We start from the raw sequence: 18,989 nt of genomic DNA, 5'->3' as shown, positions 1-18,989 counted from the left end.
GTGGTAGGCAGGTATCTGGAGCGAGTAGACAACCGGTCCCCACAGGCAGAAGTGCAGGTGCAACAGAAGGGATGGTGGCACCCTTGAGGCTGAAGAGAAGGCAGGTACAGGCAGGCCGGGTCATACACAAACGGGCATATCAGGAACAGAGGCTGAAGCGGGAGCGGAATCAGATTACAGGCTGGGTCGTCAGCAAACTGGCAGCGAAGTGGCAGAAGGAGCAGGCAGGTGCGGAGTAGAGGACAAGCCGGGGTCGGATGCAGGCAGGAAACAGGAACGTCAGGAAGCAAGCCGGGTCACAACAGGAACAGAAGTCAGGTAGGTAATTGCAAGATACACAAGGAATGCTGTAGAGCAGACAGCACTGAGTCTGGAAACTGACTGAGTTTAAGTAGCCTGTTTGGGTGTCAAAAGCTGTCACAGGGTGCGTGTGCACCAATGGCATTCTGACAGGGGCAGGGGTAACAGGTCATCTTCTTCGGCAGCCATCTTGGGTGCTGGCATGTCCTTCCTGACAGGCAGAGGTAACAGGTCATCTTCTTCGGCAGCCATCTTGGGTGCTGGCATGCCCTTCCTGACACAAAGTCCATATTTCATGTATCCATTTTGACTCAAGCTGGCTAATTTTAATCACTTTATTGTCTCCTCTCCAATAGGGTTTATATTTTTCAATGCCACAAACCAAAAGGGATGAGGGGTCTTTATTGTGAAATTCTGCATAATGTCTTGACAGGCTGTGTTTAACAAACCCCTTTTTAATATTCTGGACATGCTCCCTCAATCTCCTCCAAAGTTCCCTTTTCGTTCTACCAATATACTGGATCCGGCACGGGCATTCTAATAAATAAACCACCCCCTCAGTCCGACATGATATGAAGTCCTCTATTGGATACTCTTTTGACGTCACTGTAGAGAAAAAGCTTAAACTTCTTCTTTTTCTTACTTTCTTTAGTGTGAGGGCAAGTGTAACATTTTTACAGGGATAGTAACCTTTCCCTTCAAAAAAGGAAAAGTTTTTCTTGGTAGGTGGATCAAGCACATTTCTTGCTAGGTGGTCTCTGAGGGTTGGAGCCCTCCGGTAGGTAAACCTGGGCTTCTCGGGAAGGATAACACAGAGATGGCAGTCTGCCTTGATAATGTCCCAATATTTTCTAACAATTCTTTTGACTTGTTTGTTTTGGGTATTGAAGTCCATAACAAGAGATATAGTATTATTATTTTCTGTATTTCTAATTGTGTCTTGTATTAACTTCTCTCTGTCCACCGCCAACACATCTCTTATTCTTTCATCAATGACTTCCGGACAGTAACCTTTTTGCACAAATCTCTCTCCAACTAATTTCGCCTGCTTCATAAACATTTCTTTTGTTGTACAGTTTTGTCTTGTCTTGTCTTGTCTTTCTCTACGCTCGGCGCATAATTTGCGCCCATAGCAATGCCGCATATCTGTTTAAAGAAGAAATCCTCATACCAGAAATAGTTGGAGTCTCAGTTTTTTAATTCCACTTTTTATATCTCCTGGATCATAAGCCGAACTTGAGGCCTTCCACTGGAGATTTGCCAGACCTGTGATAATCGGAGGAGACTGATTGATTGATGGTGTTTCATCCACTTCCTGATTGCAGTCTCGACTTGACTCTAGGGGTCTTTGCTAGAGGTGAGAGGCTGGGGGAAACGCGTAGCGCAACACGGAGTACGGTTATAAAGAGGAATCTGTCACCTATCATCGTTTCCACTTGCACTTTTTTCATCTATTTTCTGCACTAACTGTTTTATGAAGACTCACTTTGTTCACGCTGGAACTGTATTACATTAATTGGATCGATTGGGGCTATTTTTATAGCGTGTGATTTTTTTTCATCTTCATGCACTTTTAGACTATTTTTGGATTTATTCACCTTCATTTGGATTTGTTTATTTATTTGATGTCATATTTCATGAATTTTCATTGTTATTTATCCAATGTCACTTCTTATTAATTTAATGGATGTTTAGTCATTTTATTTATGTGATTTTGCTCTTTACGCATATGCACTTTACTTGAAGAATTGGATTATATTTATTTCATCACATTTATGCACTTTGAGTTAGCGCCACATATCTCTATTTACCTTATTGTTTTTCTGTGTGGGAACACTGCCGTATGTGTGGCGGCTTCTTAGTCCTCTTTGGCTTCTTTGGATCGCCTTGGTTTTGCGCATTAGTTTCCTTCTTTGTTTCTTTTATTCAGAGTACTGGATGCTATAATGCAGGTAGTCAGTATTTTGGACATACTGTACATCCCTGAATGCATAACACCCTAAACACGATTTCCACTTGGTACTACAAACGCATATGTCAACCTATCATAGATTTTGAGAAAACAAAACATAAACGCTGGGATTTGACACAGTATAATCACACAGGTTATGGTGAGAGGGGATTTTTCACATTCAAAAAGTACTCACTCTACCTAAAATGGTCAAGGAAACACATGGGTTTGGCTGGTGTCTAAACAATATGTGTGAGATGCACTTTTCTGTGCATTTCTAACCTGCATTTACTTTTATGGTAGCTCCAAATCCTTATGATAGCTTTTATATCCATACACGCAAAAGCTTTCGGAACACTGCACAGTCTATTTCAAAACAAAACATGAAGAATATTTTTTCAAATGTGTTATTGCTTTACAAAAGAGAAGAAAAAGGAATATTAGGCTTTTCCAAAAAAATAGCAATGCTTGCATTTTTCTTTACCAACTCGAATATTTACTGTATAAATTGAAAAATGCTTGAAGATTTAGTTTTCCTGTGAATCACTGAACTAATATTTAGTTATATAACTACTGTTTATAAGAACTACTTAACATCTTTGTTGCATGGAGTTGACCAACTTCTGGCACCTTTGAACAGGTATTCCGGCCCAGGATGATTGCACTACATTCCACAATTCCGCTGCATTTCTTGGTTATTCCTAAGAAACAGTCACCCCACAAGTTTTCTATTGGATTAAGGTCCAGGGATTTTGCTGGCCACTCCATGATGTTAATCTTTTTGGTCTGAAATCAAGATGGTAATCACTTCACTTACTGGTGTGTTTGGAGTCGTTGTCTTGTTGAAACACCCATTTCAAGGGCATTTTCTCTTCGGCATAAGGCAACATGACCTTTTTAAGTATTTTGATGTATTTAGACTGATCCATGCTCCCTGGTATGTGATAAATAGGCCCAACACCATAGTATGAGAAACATTCCCATATCATGATGCTTGCGCCACCAAGCTTCACTATCTTCACAGTGTGCTGTGGCTTGGATTCAGTGTTTGGGGGTTGTCTGACAAACTGTATGTGGCCCCTAGACCTAAAAAGAGCAATCTTGCTTTCATGAGTCCACAAAACATTGTGCCATTTCTCTTTAGGCCAGTCAAAATGTTCTTTGGCAAATTGTAACCTCCTTAGCACATGTTGTTTTTTTCAACAATTGGACTTTGTGGAGGCTTCTTGCCGATAGCTTGGCTTCACATAGGTATCTTCTACTTGTTACAGTGCTCACAGGTAACATTGGCTGAGTCTTTGCCATTTTGGCTATTCTTCGATCCATTCAAATGGTAATTTTCCATTTTATTCCACGTCTTATTGGTCTTGGTTGCCATTTTAAAGCATTTGAGATCATTTTAACTGAGATCATTTTAGCTTCTGCACTTCTTTATATGTTTTCCCCTCTCCAATCAACCTTTTATTTAAAGTACGCTGTTTTCTGAACAATGTCTGGACCTACCCATTTTACTCAGATTTTCAGAGAGAAAACGCACATGCGATTAATCATGCATGCATAGAAGTGTAATCACACATGCATAGAAGTGAGGAATACATGGAATCAAGTCATATAGGAAGTATTATATAAATAATCCTTCATATAAAATTTCTGTTTTATAAATATCCACACTACACCTAAATAGAAGTCCATTTAAACAGAGATACAGTATCTCACAAAAGTGAGTACACCCCTCACATTTTTGTAAATATTTTATTATATCTTTTTGTTTTGCTTGCGTCTATCTAGCAAGGTTACTTTGTGGTATAAGCAAGGAATCTGAGACTTCTGCAGTGTGTAAATGTGCTTTTAATATACAAAGATGCTGTACATACAAAACTATTACAATATCAGGAATACAATACAAGACTGACAGATATCTATAACAAGCAAAATGCCTAGCAAATGAACAGCCTATGGTTTATAAAAGTACAAATACACTTAAAAGTTACTTATCTTCTGTTACTGTATGTTTGTGATCTCCATTGACAATGATTCTACTGGAGACCAGGCACCTCCTTGTATGATGAGTGGCTTCTGATCTTAAAGCATGATGATGTCTCTAACATCCCCAGCTGCAATACCCCCTCTTTCTTGAAGGTACCACTTCCATTTCATCAGTGTCTGGTTCTGGGCTACAGCTGCCCTAGTGGTCAGTCCATTATCTCTCACCCATCCTGCTATTGGCAATGCAGTATGGATGGTGACTGTGTCCTTTCCTGTAATGGTCTCTACATGTTGAAGTGCTGTGTAGGCCCCAAACAGGTACTTCTCTAGGGGCATGTATCTCTTCAGTGACCCTGTCAATTGTTTGGACCAAAATCCAATGGGTATTGCTCTCAGTCCTTTCTTTTGATTTGGCTGCCACAGACTCCAAGATATGGTACCATTCTGCTCCACTACATCCAGCTGAAATGGTACTCCTTGTCTCACTGCTTAGCTTATTTAGCAGCCAGGAATGCAGTCCGCTGCTCTGAACCCCATGAGAATTCAGTCTTTTTTCTGGTGACATTATATATAGGTCTCAGAATCAGTCCAAGATGTGGGATGAACGATCTCCAGAACCCCACAACTCCAATGAACTTCTGTGCCTCTTCCTTGGTAGTAGGGGGCGACAGAGCCTTTGCACAACTGACTCTTGAATCTTCCTCTGCGGCCCAGTCCACATCATTTCCAGGACTTTCACTTCAGTGGCAGGTCCTTGGACTTTGTCTTTGTCGATAGCCCACCCTCTGTTCTCCATGTGATGTATCAGCAGGTGCAGTGCTTCAGTTACATCTTTTTTTGTTCCAGAGATCATGATGTCATCAATGTAGTGAAACACAGTAACTTTCAAACTCAGGGTACTTAAATCTCGGGCAATCAGTCCATGACAAATCATTGGAGAATGAACATAGTCTTCAGGAAGCACAGTGAAAGTGTACTGGCGGCCATCCCACACCATAGCAAACTGGTCTTCACACTCTGGGTCTATCAAAATTGAAAAGAAAGCATTAGCCAGGTCTATCACAGCTTGATATTCTCCTGCATCTTTAGCAATTTTCTCAACAATTGAGATCATATCTGGTACAGCCGACTTCAATGGAGGTGCCACTTTGTTTAGACCTCTGTAATCCACAGTCATTCTATATGTCCCATCAGGTTTCTTTACTGGGAACACCGGAGACGAGAAAGGATTTACAGCAGGTCTAGGGATCCCTACTCTCAACAGTTCTTGAATGGTCTCCCCAATTTCTTTGTGGCCTCCAGGAAGTCTGGACTGCTTGAGACAGACTGACTTCTCTGGTGGAGGAATGTAGACAGGGGTCCATTTCGCATGACCTCTGACCACAGCCTTCACCGTTCTTACCAGATACTCTTTATCAGGATACCCGAATGTGAATGTACCTCTTTCAGTCTAAATTGACTGACCTTGAAGTACATCCATCCCAAGAATATTTTCGGGTAACTCTGATACCAAAACATTTGTCATAAATCCTGATCCCTTTCCAATAGCCAGTTTCACCCGTATCCTAACTGCTGGTGTAGTTTGCCCTCCCAAACCTTCTACATAAATCAATTCTCCTTCCTGCTTTAGGATCAGAAGCCACTCATCATACAAGGAGGTGCCTGGTCTCCAGAAGAATCGTTGTCAATGGAGATCACGAACATACAGTAACAGAAGATAAGTCAATTTTAAGTGTATTTGTACTGTTATAGACCATAGGCTGTTCATTTGCTAGGCATTTTGCTTGTTATAGATATCTGTCAGTCTTGTATTGTATTCCTAATATTGTAATAGTTTTGTATGTACAGCATCTTTGTATAGTAAAAGCACATTTACACACTGCAGAAGGTTCAGCTTCCTTGCTTATACCACACAGTAACCTTGCTAGATAGACGCAAGCAAAACACGTTTCATGTGACAACACTGAAGAAATGACACTTTGCTACAATGTAAAGAAGTAAGTGTACAGCTTGTATAACAGTGTAAATTTGCTGTCCCCTCAAAATAACTCAACACACAGCCATTAATGTCTAAACCGCTGGCAACAAAAGTGAGTACACCCCTAAGTCAAAATGTCCAAATTGGGCCCAAAGTGGCAATATTTTGTGTGGCCACCATTATTGTCCAGCACTGCCTTAACCCTCTTGGGCATGGAGTTCACCAGAGCTTCACAGTTTGCCACTGGAGTCCTCTACCACTCCTCCATGTCGACATCACGGAGCTGGTGGATGTTTGAGACCTTGCGCTCCTCCACCTTCCATTTGAGGATGCCCCACAGATGCTCAATAGGGTTTAGGTCTGGAGACATGCTTGGCCAATCTATCACCTTTAACCTCAGCTTCTTTAGCAAGACAGTGGTCGTCTTGGAGGTGTGTTTGGGGTGGTTATCATGTCGGAATATGGCCCTATTACCCAGTCTTTGAAGAGAGGGGATCATGCTCTGCTTCAATATGTCACAGTACATGTTGGCATTCATGGTTCCTTCAATGAACTGTAGCTCCCCAGTGCTGGCAGCACTCATGCAGCCAAAGACCATGACACTCCCACCACCATGCTTGAATGTAGGCAAGAAACACTTGTCTTTGTACTCCTCACATGGTTGCCATCACACACGCTTGACACCATCCAAACCAAATAAGTTTATCTTGGTCTCATCAGACCACAGGACATGGTTCCATAATCCATGTCCTTAGTCTGCTTGTCTTCAGCAAACTGTTTGCGGGCATTCTTGTGCATCATCTTTAGAAGAGGCATCCTTCTGGGACGACAGCTATGCAGACCAATTTGGTGTAGAATGTAGCAAATGGTCTGAGCATTGACAGACTGACCCCCCCACCCCTTCAACCTCTGTAGCAATGCTGGCAACACTCATACATATATTTCCCAAAGACAACCTCTGGATATGAATCTGAGCACGTGCACTCAACTTCTTTGGTCGACAATGGTGTGGTTTGTTCTGAGTAGAACCTGTCCTGTTAAACCGCTGTATGGTCTTGGCCACCATGTTGCAGCTCAGTTTCAGGGTCTTGGCAATCTTCTTATAGCATAGGCCATCTTTATGTAAAGCAACAATTATTTTTTTCAGATCCTCATAGAGTTCTTTGCCATGAGGTGCCATTTTGAACTTCCAGTGACCAGTATGAGAGAGTGAGAGCGATAACACCAAATTTAACACACCTGCTCCCCATTCACACCTGAGACCTTGTAACACTAATGAGTCACATGACACCAGGGAGGGAAAATGGCTAATTGGCCCAATTTGGACATATTAACTTAGGGGTGTACTCACTTTTGTTGCCAGCGGTTTGGACAATGATGGCTGTGTGTTGAGTTATTTTGAGGAGACAGCAAATTTACACTGTTATACAAGCTATACACTCACTACTTTACATTGTAGCAAAGTGTAATTTCTTCAATGTTGTCACATGAAAAGATATAATAAAATATTTACAAAAATGTGAGGGTTGTACTCACTTTTGTGAGATACTGTATGTCTGCTGTCCAACTAACTACTCTGCTTCCCAGACTACAGATGCAACAAGCTTCAACAACAAGTATTTTGTCATTGGGTATATACCCACCATTGCCTTGCAAAAAGTCTTCAAAGAACTCTTCAAAACTTTCAGGATCTTTAAAAATGCGAATCATCTTGGAGAAATAAAATAAGGATACAAGAATATCCTTAGGGTTCCTCATTACGTAGATAATCTTTGAAAAATAAATATTAATTAGAGCCAACTTTCACACACCAAGAGACAGACATATGATACAAAATTGAATACAAAGGAGGAAAAGTCTCACTGGATTTAAGGTGTTCCCTGACTAGTGACCTCACTTGATATTGGTAAGAAATAAGTGCTTTATGTATTTTTGGTTCAATGCTAGTACTATCTTTCTGTATATACACTATATATATAATATATGAACTTTAATGGCATCCCAGTCAAGGTGTCAGCATACCAAGACATTTTGGACAATTACGTGCTCTCAACTTTGTGGGAACAGTTTGGGGATGACCCCTTCCGGTTCCAACATGACTGCACACCAGTGCACAAAGCAAGGTCCATAAAGACATGGATGAGCGAGTTTGGGAGTCCTGACCTGAACCCGATAGAACACCTTTGGGATGAATTAGAACGGAGACTTCGAGCCAGGCCTTCTCGTCCAAAATCAGTGCCTGACCTCACAAATGCACTTCTGGAAGAACGGTCAAACATTCCCATAGACACACTCCTAAACCTTGTGGACAGTAAAGTTGAAGCTGTTATAGCTGCAAAGGGTGGAACAACGCAATATTGAACTCTACGGACCAAAACTGGAATGCCATTAAAGTTCAAGTGTGTGTAAAGGCAGGCGTCCCAATACTTTTGGTAATATGTATATAGTGTAGCGTGGAAGTGTTTTTCCTTTTACTCAATACTGTACAGACAAATGTTTGTGGAGACCAGATGATCATATCCACAACATACGGCCAAAAGTATGTGGACATCCTTCCAAATTACTTGGTTCAGGTGTTTCCAGTGAATGGTACTGTCAATGCTACAGCACACAGACTTTTTAGATCATTGTGCACTTCCAAACCTTTAGATAACAGTTTCAGAAAAAACCTTTTCTGTCCCAGCATAAACTAGCCCCATGCACAAATCCAGGTCCTTAAAGAAATTATTTGATAAGTTTGGGGTGGAGGAACTTAGATGGTCTGCATATAACCCTGTTCAACATTTGTGGGATAAATTTGTGTAGCACCCTGATGTTTAGGCAGGATTGCTATTAAATTTAGTTGCCAAGTGATAGTTGCCTTGGCCGATTGTTAGGAGGTCAATTGTTTTTTGCCCAAATTCTGGAATTGCTGCACTTCTCTCTTCTGTCCCTAGGTGGCCTGGTATCTGGTGACATTAGATAAGAAAAGGGCATTGCAAGGATAGATTAGGAATGAATGGGGTGTCTCAGCCAATGGGCAGAGATTTTCTTGGGTTCCTGGGCCTACTGGGAGAAACTATTTATTTAGGCAGAGTCAGGTGATTGGTGTTCTGTTCCACCTGGGCGGCTGTCTGGGTGGACGTGTGTTGTATTGCCCCAGGCTGCTAGGCCAGAAACCCAAGGTCTATCCCGGGGACATCTGGCTGCTAGGCTGTCTGAGGGCCTATCCAGAAGCAGGAAAAGCAGTGTAGGATTGGGACTGCGGGCTTATAGTCCAACCAGAAGGAACGGGGAACCAGTTGTGGTCGGAGATAGAGGGAAAGCTGTCGACGCTAAGGGACCATCCATCTTGCTACCGGAGACCATTGTGAGTAAGCTGAGGCCAGTACCAGAGCAGACTTCTTGGCAGCCGGGGACAGTGAAGAAGTGGGAAAACTTCAGCAAGTGCCAAGTCAGGGACCCAGCGGGACAGCAAAGGTAACGCTTGTGGAGTGCCAAGCCAGGGACCTAACGTGTCAGCAGGGGTGAAGCTTGAGGAGTATCTGTGAGTGCCATGCCAGGGACCCATCAGGAAAGCGGGGGTGAAGCTTGAGGAAGATACTGAGTGCTACAGTGAAAGAGCTCAGGGGATCCAGTGGCTAGTGGATCTGAAGTTTAGTGAGAAAGACTGGGAGCTTGTTAAATGAAGACCCACAGTGTGTGAGTGTGGAGTAAAGAGGACTGTTCGTGTTGCAAATAGTTGAATACCATTACCGTTAGTAACAGCTATAAGATCGTTGCCATAGGAGACAGTGATCCTACCTATACAGAAGTGGTATCCAGCTGGAGGCTTTCACCTGTAGAGCTGTCTACCTATAGAAGTCTCAGGGTCTGCTAATTATCTTTGCATATACCCAAGGGTATATTCTGTTGAAGAGACAATAAATCTCTTTGCATTCAAAAAAGTGTCTGACACCCACCTGTTTATCTTGCATTACGCCCACAATGCCTCGTAACCCACTATACACTGAAGGATGTCAGCTCTCCCTAACCCTGGAGGTAACTATTAGGTCTAAAGAGGTCCAGGACTTTGCTACATTTGATTGCCAATTTTGGGCCAGGTCTTCTCATCCAATACCAAAGCCTGATCTCATAAAATCTTTGGTGATAAAAGGGCACACATTTCCACAGACACATCCCAACATCTTGTGTAAAGCCTTACCAGAGGTTTGGACAGTGGCGGCCCATCCATAGGGGGTGCATGGGCGCCGCCCCCCCTCCAGGCAGCGACAAAAAAATAAATAAAAATATATATATTTTTTTAAATGGCCCTTTAAAAAAAAAATAGAAAAAAAGGTCCTTAAGCGCACTGTGTTCGGGCGCCGTACACAGTGCACTATGGGAAGCACCACGTCTAGGCAATCACAAGATTGCAGACAAGGCGCTTCATTTGCGAGCTTTTGTCCTGCCTTGAAGCGCATTCCATCGCGCTGAACAGCTTCCGCTCCGAGCCCGTAGTATGTATTACTATGGCCGGGTGGTTTGATTGACATCCAAGTTAGATGTCACTTCCGGTTTTCTCTTTCCCTTTGTGCCCGAGCGGAGGAAGTATGAGGAGCAGACTCCTCCACCACCCCTGCCAGTGCCCACTGAAGGAGACACAGCAGGAGGAGAGGACACCACAGCAAGGTAAGTGCCGGTCCGGACCTCCCACGGAGAACGGGGGGAGGGGGGTTTGATGGGACAGTGAGGCTGCATTTGATGAGACACAGGCTGCATTTGATGGGACAGTGAGGCTGCATTTGATGGGACACAGTGAGGCTGCATTTGATGGGACACAGTGAGGCTGCATTTGATGGGACAGTGAGGCTGCATTTGATGGGACAGTGAGGCTGCATTTGATGGGACACAGTGAGGCTGCATTTGATGGGACAGTGAGGCTGCATTTGATGGGACACAGTGAGGCTGCATTTGATGGGACACAGTGAGGCTGCATTTGATGGGACAGTGAGGCTGCATTCGATGGGACATAGTGAGACTACATTTGATGGGACACAGTGAGGCTGCATTTGATGGGACACAGTGAAGCTGCATTTGATGGGACACAGTGAGGCCGCATTTGATGGGACACAGAGACTGCATTTGATGGGACACAGTGAGGCTGCATTTGATGGGACACAGTGAGGCTGCATTTGATGGGACAGTGAGACTGCATTTGATGGGACACAGTGATGCTGCATTTGATGGGACAGTGAGGCTGCATTTGATGGGGCATAGTGAGGCTGCATTTGATGGGGCATAGTAAGGCTGCATTTAATGGGCACAGTGGCTGCATAAAACGGGCACAGTGGCTGCATAAGATGGGCACAGTGGCTGCATAAGATGGGCACAGTGGCTGCATAAGATGGGCACAGTAGCTGTATTTGATGGGGCACAGTGGCAGTATTTGATGACACAGTGGGAGCATTTGATATGGCACAGTGGGAGCATTTTATATAGCACAGTGGCTGCGTTTGATGGGCACAGTGGCTGTATATGATGGGCACAGGAGCGGACTCCTCCACCGCCACTGCAAGTGCCCACTGAAGGAGACACAGCAGGAGGAGAGGACACCACAGCAAGGTAAGTGCCGGTCCGGACCTCCCGCGGAGAACGGAGGGGAGGGGGGTTTGATGGGACAGTGAGGCTGCATTTGATGAGACACAGGCTGCATTTGATGGGACAGTGAAGCTGCATTTGATGGGACACAGTGAGACTGCATTTGATGGGACACAGTGAGGCTGCATTTGATGGGACACGGTGAGACTGCATTTGATGGGACACAGTGAGGCTGCGTTTGATGGGACACAGTGAGGCTGCATTTGATGGGACACAGAGGCTGCATTTGATGGGACAGTAAGGCTGCATTTGATGGAGCATAGTGAGGCTGCATTTGATGGGGCATAGTGAGGCTGTATTTGATGGGCACAGTGGCTGCATAAAATGGGCACGGTAGCTGTATTTGATGGGGCACAGTGGCAGCATTTGATATGGCACAGTGGCTGTGTTTGATGGGCACAGTGGCTGCGTTTGATGGGCACAATGGCGGCAACTGATGGGCACAGTGGCTGCATGTGATGGGCACAGGAGCGGACTCCTCCACCGCCGCTGCCAGTGCCCACTGAAGGAGACACAGCAGGAGGAGAGGACACCGCAGCAAGGTAAGTGCCGGTCCGGACCTCCCGCGGAGAACTGGGGGGAGGGGGGTTTGATGGGACAGTGAGGCTGCATTTGATGAGACACAGGCTGCATTTGATTGGACAGTTAGGCTGCATTTGATGGGACACAGTGAGGCTGCATTTGATGGGACACAGTGAGGCTGCATTTGATGGGACAGTGAGACTGCATTTGATAGGACACAGTGAGGCTGCATTTTATGGGACACAGAGGCTGCATTTGATGGGACAGTGAGGCTGCATTTGATGGGACACAGTGAAGCTGCATTTGATGGGACACAGTGAGGCCGCATTTGATGGGACACAGAGACTGCATTTGATGGGACACAGTGAGGCTGCATTTGATGGGACAATGAGACTGCATTTGATGGGACACAGTGAGTCTGCATTTGATGGGACACAGAGGCTGCATTTGATGGGACAGTGAGGCTGCATTTGATGGGGCATAGTGAGGCTGCATTTGATGGGGCATAGTGAGGCTGCATTTGATGGGGCATAGTGAGGCTGCATTTGATGGGCACAGTGGCTGCATAAAATGGGCACAGTGGCTGCATAAGATGGGCACAGTAGCTGTATTTGATGGGGCACAGTGGCAACATTTGATGGCACAGTGGGAGAATTTGATATGGCACAGTGGGAGCATTTGATATGGCACAGTGGCTGCGTTTGATGGGCACAATGGCGGCAATTGATGGGCACAGTGGCTGCGTGTGATGGGCACAGTGGCTGCGATTGATGGGGTTTTTTCAGAACTTTTCAGTTTGTTTGCGCCCCCCCAAAATTTTGAGCACCAGCCGCCACTGAGTTTGGAGGCTGTTATAGCTGCGAAGGGGGGGGGGGGGGGGGTAACTCCATATTAATGCACATGGTTAAGGAATAGAATGTCCAACAAGGTTGTATAGGTTTGATGGCCAGGTGTCTATAAACTTTTGGCCAATTATGTAAGTTAAAGCGGTTGTAAAGGATATTACACAGAGTGTAATATCCTTTACAACCTGACAGCCCTCTGGGCTCCTTCTCTTCTGTGTGTGCCCCCATAGCAAGTCACTTGCCATGTGGGCACACCTACGGGCTCACTCCCAAGCCAGGCTGTGTGTGTCCAAAGACACACACAGCCTGGCTTGGACAACCCTGCCCTGCTCCCTTCTCACAGGATTTGGTTGACAGCAGTAGGAGCCAATAGCTCCCGCTGCTGGCTCTGTGTCCTGTGAGGAGAGAAACACAGACTAGCACTGATGCAGAAGGGCACAGCACTGGATCAGGATAGGAATTTTTTTTTCCCTAAAGCAGCCCCCCTCAGCCCCCTAATACTTACCTGAGCTCCCTCTCGATCCAGCGATGTCCACAACTGCCCTGTGCAAAACCACTGCACAGAGCAGGTAAGTATAACATGTTTGTTATTTTTATAAGAAAAAGGAGACTTTACAATCACTTTCATGCAAGGAAAGCATTGGTAAAAAAATTCTTGGCTTTAGAACCACTAAGTAACGTACCTTTGCTTTAGATGTGAAAAATGACTTTGCGAAGATGTGGAATGGTAAATGAGAGGAAAGCACTCTTGGAGGGGTAACATCTATGATCTGTGACTGGCCCTCCAGAGTTTCAAACCAAGGAGATCGGAGCCAGATTGGAACACTATTACACCAAGTAGGATCCCCATTTGTCCTAAGTAAGCTCAAGATCTCAATCATCCAGTTTGTGCCTGCAAAAAACATATATATCACAATAATTAGTAATAATATAAAATTATTGTATGTACAGTACACTAATTTTATATAATCAAATATTTATAAACTACATAAAATTAGGTGGTCTATGTATATTTTCAGACAGAAGCATAGCTTTAGTTCAAGAGGCATAATAGAAACGTTTTGATTAGGCCTCCCAGCGACCTCTCTATGTGACACCTGTAAAGGTCAATTATGTAATTGATACACAAGGATCAATTAAGGACAGGCAGCAGGAGAGCTGTTGGGTAGTTACAATAAGGGACCAACGCAGCAGTGCAGAGAATTCACTTTAACCAGTCGCCGACTAGCCGCCGTCATTATACTGCGGCAGGTCGGCTTTCCTGGGCATATTGCCGTTGGTATACGTCAGCCGCGCGCACCCGGCGATTGGATTCGCTTCAGAACCGATCAGTCTCCAGGCCCAGGTCAATGATTTCTGGCCTGGACCTGGTGATCGGTTCTGGCGAATGAGAGACTGTCCTCTGCCTGTAAGTGTAAACACAGGCAGAGGAAATTATGTCATCTCCCCTCATGGAACACCTTTCGTTCCAGAGAGAGGAGAGAGAACATCTTACCGTGAGTTGCACAACACTACACTAACACCAGTACACGTAGGTACACTTGTCACCCCCCGATCGGCCCCTCCAGTTAACCCCTTCACTCCCTGTCACAGTGTCACCAAGTGCACTTTTCACTGATCACTGCATTGTTGTCATTTGTGACTAATAAGTGTTAGGGCAGTTAGTAGTAGGCCCCGTTAGGTCTAGGTTACCCCCCTAAAAAAGGTTTAACCCCTTGATCACTCCCCAGTTAATCCTTTCACCCCCTGTCACCAGTGTCACTAATACAGTGTATAGATCTATATTCTGATCGCCGTATTAGTGTCACGGGTTAGCCAGTTAGTTGGTTAGTTTCACCGTCAGTATTTATAGCATTAGGGTACCCCCATATAATACTGAATAAAGGTTTTAACCCCTTGATCACCCCCCAGTTAACCATTTCACCCCCTGTCACCAGTGATCACCATATTAGTGTCATGGGACGCTGGTTAGTTAGTTATTTTTTTTATAGTGTCAGTGCACCCGCCATATATTACCTAATAAAGGTTTAACCCCCTGATCACCCGGCGTTTTAGCGTCAGTCAGGGTCTGCGTCACCCCAGGCAGCGTCAGATTAGTGCCAGTAGCGCTAACACCCACACACGCACCATACACCTCCCTTAGTAGTATATTGTCTGAATGGATCAATATCTTTGATCTGATCAGAACTATATTAGCGTCTCCAGTAGTTTAGGGTTCCCAAAAACACAGCGTTAGCGGGATCAGCCCAGATACCTGCTAGCATCTGCGTTTAGCCCCTCCGCCCAGCCCACCCAAGTGCAGTATCAGTCGATCACTGTCACTTACAAAACACTAAACACATAACTGCAGCGTTCGCAGAGTCAGGCCTGATCCCTGCAAACGCCAACAGATTTTTGGTAGCGTTTGAAGCATTCGCTGACAGTCAGGTGCTCTTTTTTCTTGTGAGTCTCACTAGTTATACCAGTAAATTTAGAGGCCACAATGTCCACTACTAACTGCTAAAACCAATGGCCATTACTCCATACTCATACTCTTAGACCTCTCTGCTGCCTTTGACACAGTTGACCACCTGCTCCTCCTCAGCAAACTACACTCCCTTGGCCTCTGATTCTGCTTTATCCTGGTTCTCCTCCTACCCAGCGCACTTTCAGTGTCACTTACAACTCCATCTCCTCTGCTCCTCTTCTTCTCTCTGTTGGGGTACCCCAAGGCTCCGTCCTTGGGCCCCTCCTATTCTCGCTCTATACCTCTTCCCTGGGCCAGTTGATAACCTCCCATGGCTTCCAATACCACTTCTACGCCGATGACACCCAGATCTATCTCTCCACTTCTCAACTCACCCCCTTGATCTCCTCATAGATCTCAAACTTACTGAATGACATATCGGTATGGATGTCACATCACTTTATCAAACTCAATCTTTCTAAAACTGAGCTTGTAATATTCCGCCCCCCATGACTTTACCATTAGGATCAACAGCACAACCATTGATCCCTCCACACATGCCAGTGCGCTGGGTGTAATCCTTGACTCTGATCTCTCCTTCAGCCCCCACATCCAATCACTGGCTAAATCCTGCCGCCTCAATTCATTCACTCCTTGATTATTTTCCGCCTTGACTACTGCAACTCTCTCCTTAATGGCCTACCCTTATGCAGGCTCTCCCCCTTCAGTCTATTAGGAATGCTGCTGCTAGACTAATATACCTCACTAATCGATCTGTGACTGCTGCCCCTCTCTGCCAATCCCTTCACTGGCTTCCCCTACCCCACTGTATAAAATTCAAAATGCTAACCACAACATACAAGGCCATCCACAACATTGCCCCAGCTACATCACCAACCTCATCTGCAGATATCGCCCAAATTGTCCCCTCCGCTCCTCCCAGGACCTCCTGCTCTCTAGCTCCCTTGTTTCCTCCTCTCATGCTTGCCTTCAGGACTTCTCCAGACCCTCTCCCATCCTCTGGAACTCCCTGCCCCGGTATATTCGATCAGCCCCTAACCTGTTTAGCTTTAGGAGTGTCAGGGCTGGGCTCAGCCCTTCCTTTTCTGAGCAGGCCGCTCAGCTGTCGGCTAATTGCCAGCTCCCATCTCTCTCCACAGTTACCCAGCTGTTGTTGATTCTGCTCGTCAGTCCTGCCTACTTAAAGCCGTCCAGCTCTCTTGATCTCTGCCTTCGCCTTTGTCAACAGCACATAGATTTTCTCCTGCGTTCCTGTTGAAGACTTGCTCAGCTGACGTTCCTTTTGGCTTCTGATCCTGCTTGCTGTACTACTACGTTTATCTCTGGCTCTCTGACATTTGCTGGGCTGACTACCCGATCCGGTTACTGAACTCTGGCTTGTTTTGACTACGTTTACTCTGTTTACCTTATTATTTTTATTATTAAACAAGTGTGATTTAACTATACTTCTGTCTCGGTCTGATTCATGGTTCCTGACAGTAGGCTAAGCCCATGAATTCAGAAAATACAGTCAATCCACTTGTTGGTAATATTTTTTCCAGATTGGATGAGCAAGATCACCGCATGGATCAGTTTGCCATAGCGTTACAGATGCTCCTGAGTCGCAGGGCTCACCTGGAAACTCCCACTGTGGCTGTTCCGGTACAACCTGAGTTGCAGGCCATACCTGCTGCTGCGCCAGTCTCTGTGCAGGCACCCGCCTCGAGTATTACCTCTATAAGAGGTATGTCTGGTTCCGCTCCGCTTCCCCAGCGATTTGGGGGCCAGTTCAGTTGCAGAGGGTTTCTCAACCAGGTTGAGATTTACTTTGAGATGCTGCCCCAGGTGTTTCCCACAGACAGAAGCAAAGTAGGTTTCATTATATCTTTGCTTTCTGAAAGAGCCTTGGCCTGGGCAAACCCTCTATGTGAGACGCAAAAAGCTGTTGTCTTGAGTTATCCTGAGTTTGTGGCCTCCTTTAAAAGGGTATTTGATGTTCCCGCATGCTCCGCTTCTGCTGCCAAGTGCCTCATGTCCATCAAACAGAGTACGAGAACTGTTGCCGACTATGCCATTGAATTCTGTACTCTGGCAGCAGAGGTTGCTTGGAACAATGAAGCCCTCATGGCTGCTTTTTCTCATGGTCTCTCGGATTCCATCAAGGATGAGATAGCAGCCTGAGATATACCCACTGAGCTGGAGAGGTTGATCAAGTTTGCCATCCTCATTGACTCCAGACTCAGAGAAAGACTCTCTTTTAAGGAGCGCAGAAGCCTCCTGTACGTTTGCCTCCAAGCTTTGCAGTCCCACTCATGCCTCCTGGTACCGAGTCGGTCAGTGAAGATGAACCCATGTACTTGGGGTTCACGTGTCTCTCTGCGGATGAGAGAGCCTTTAGGAGGAGGGAGAGATTGTGCCTTTATTGTGGCCAGGCAGGTCACTTTTTGAAGTCTTGTCCTACCTGTCCAGGGAACGCCCGAACCTTGAGGTCCTGTCATGGACAGACCTTAGGTGGCGTTGTTTCGTCCCCAGTTATCCAGAAGGATAAGCCCCTGGTTTCAGTCACCCTTTCTTGGGCTGAGTCGTTCATCGAGATACAGGCTCTAATCGACTTTGGAGCTGCAGGCCTGTTAATTGATGCTGCCTTTGTATCGCAGCACTTGATTCCGCTGCAGCTGCATGACACTACACTTGCCATTGAGGCTCTTGATGGGAGACCTCTACAGCCTGCCCATGTGACTTATGAGATGGTTCCATTGTCCATGATCGTAGGGGCTCTTCACCATGAGATAATCCAATTCCAACATATTTCCTCACCTAGGTTTCCGTTGGTTATTGGTTATCCTTTGTTACAGAGGCACAACCCCTCTTTTGATTGGCTCCGTGCTGAGGTTCTCTCCTGGTCACCACAATGCAGTGAGAAATGCTTCCAGAAGGTAGCCAAGGTCCTGTGCACCTCTTCAATCTCCTCCCTGCCAGAGGAGTACCGCGATTTTAGCAATGTCTTTGAAAAGGTCAAGCCGGTAGTTTGCCTCCACACCGGCCTTATGATTGCGCAATTGACCTTCAACCTGGTGCCATACCTCCTCATGGTCGGTCTTGGAGGATAAGGCCATGGAGGAGTATGTTGCAGACGCACTTTCTTGAGGTTTCATCCGCAAATCCTTGTCTCCTACTGGTGCTGGTTTCTTCTTTGTGAAGAAGAAAAGCAGTGAACTGAGACCTTGTATTGATTATAGGGGTCTCAATTGTTTCACGATTAAGAATGCCTACCCGATTCTGTTTATTACAGAGTTATTTGACCGCCTCAAGGGAGCAACGGTTTTCACAAAGCTTGATTTG

The 18,989-nt window shown here is 45.4% G+C and overlaps 1 protein-coding gene across 4 annotated transcripts in view; it reads right to left on the bottom strand.

The window, feature by feature from the left end:
* The window catches only part of LOC141110916 (sulfotransferase 2B1-like), a 394,700-nt gene that overhangs the window by 88,617 nt on the left and 287,094 nt on the right, over positions 1 to 18,989 (bottom strand). For 3 of the 4 annotated variants that reach the window (XM_073602704.1, XM_073602705.1, XM_073602702.1), the window contains exons 3-5: positions 13,885 to 14,093; positions 7,859 to 7,985; positions 4,227 to 5,260 (exon numbers count right to left, since the gene is read on the bottom strand). In XM_073602704.1, the coding sequence (XP_073458805.1) occupies positions 4,821 to 5,260; positions 7,859 to 7,985; positions 13,885 to 14,093 (776 nt within the window). In that variant the 3' untranslated portion in view covers positions 4,227 to 4,820. Of the gene's footprint in view, positions 1 to 4,226; positions 5,261 to 7,858; positions 7,986 to 13,884; positions 14,094 to 18,989 lie in introns of those variants that run through there. The other variant, XM_073602706.1, reaches the window with a different exon arrangement.

The sequence above is a fragment of the Aquarana catesbeiana genome, linkage group LG10 (genome assembly GCF_042186555.1).
Source record: "Aquarana catesbeiana isolate 2022-GZ linkage group LG10, ASM4218655v1, whole genome shotgun sequence".
Taxonomy (NCBI): domain Eukaryota; kingdom Metazoa; phylum Chordata; class Amphibia; order Anura; family Ranidae; genus Aquarana; species Aquarana catesbeiana.
The sequence above is the reverse complement of the archived record's forward strand: the minus strand, read 5'-3'. Positions and strand labels throughout refer to the sequence as shown.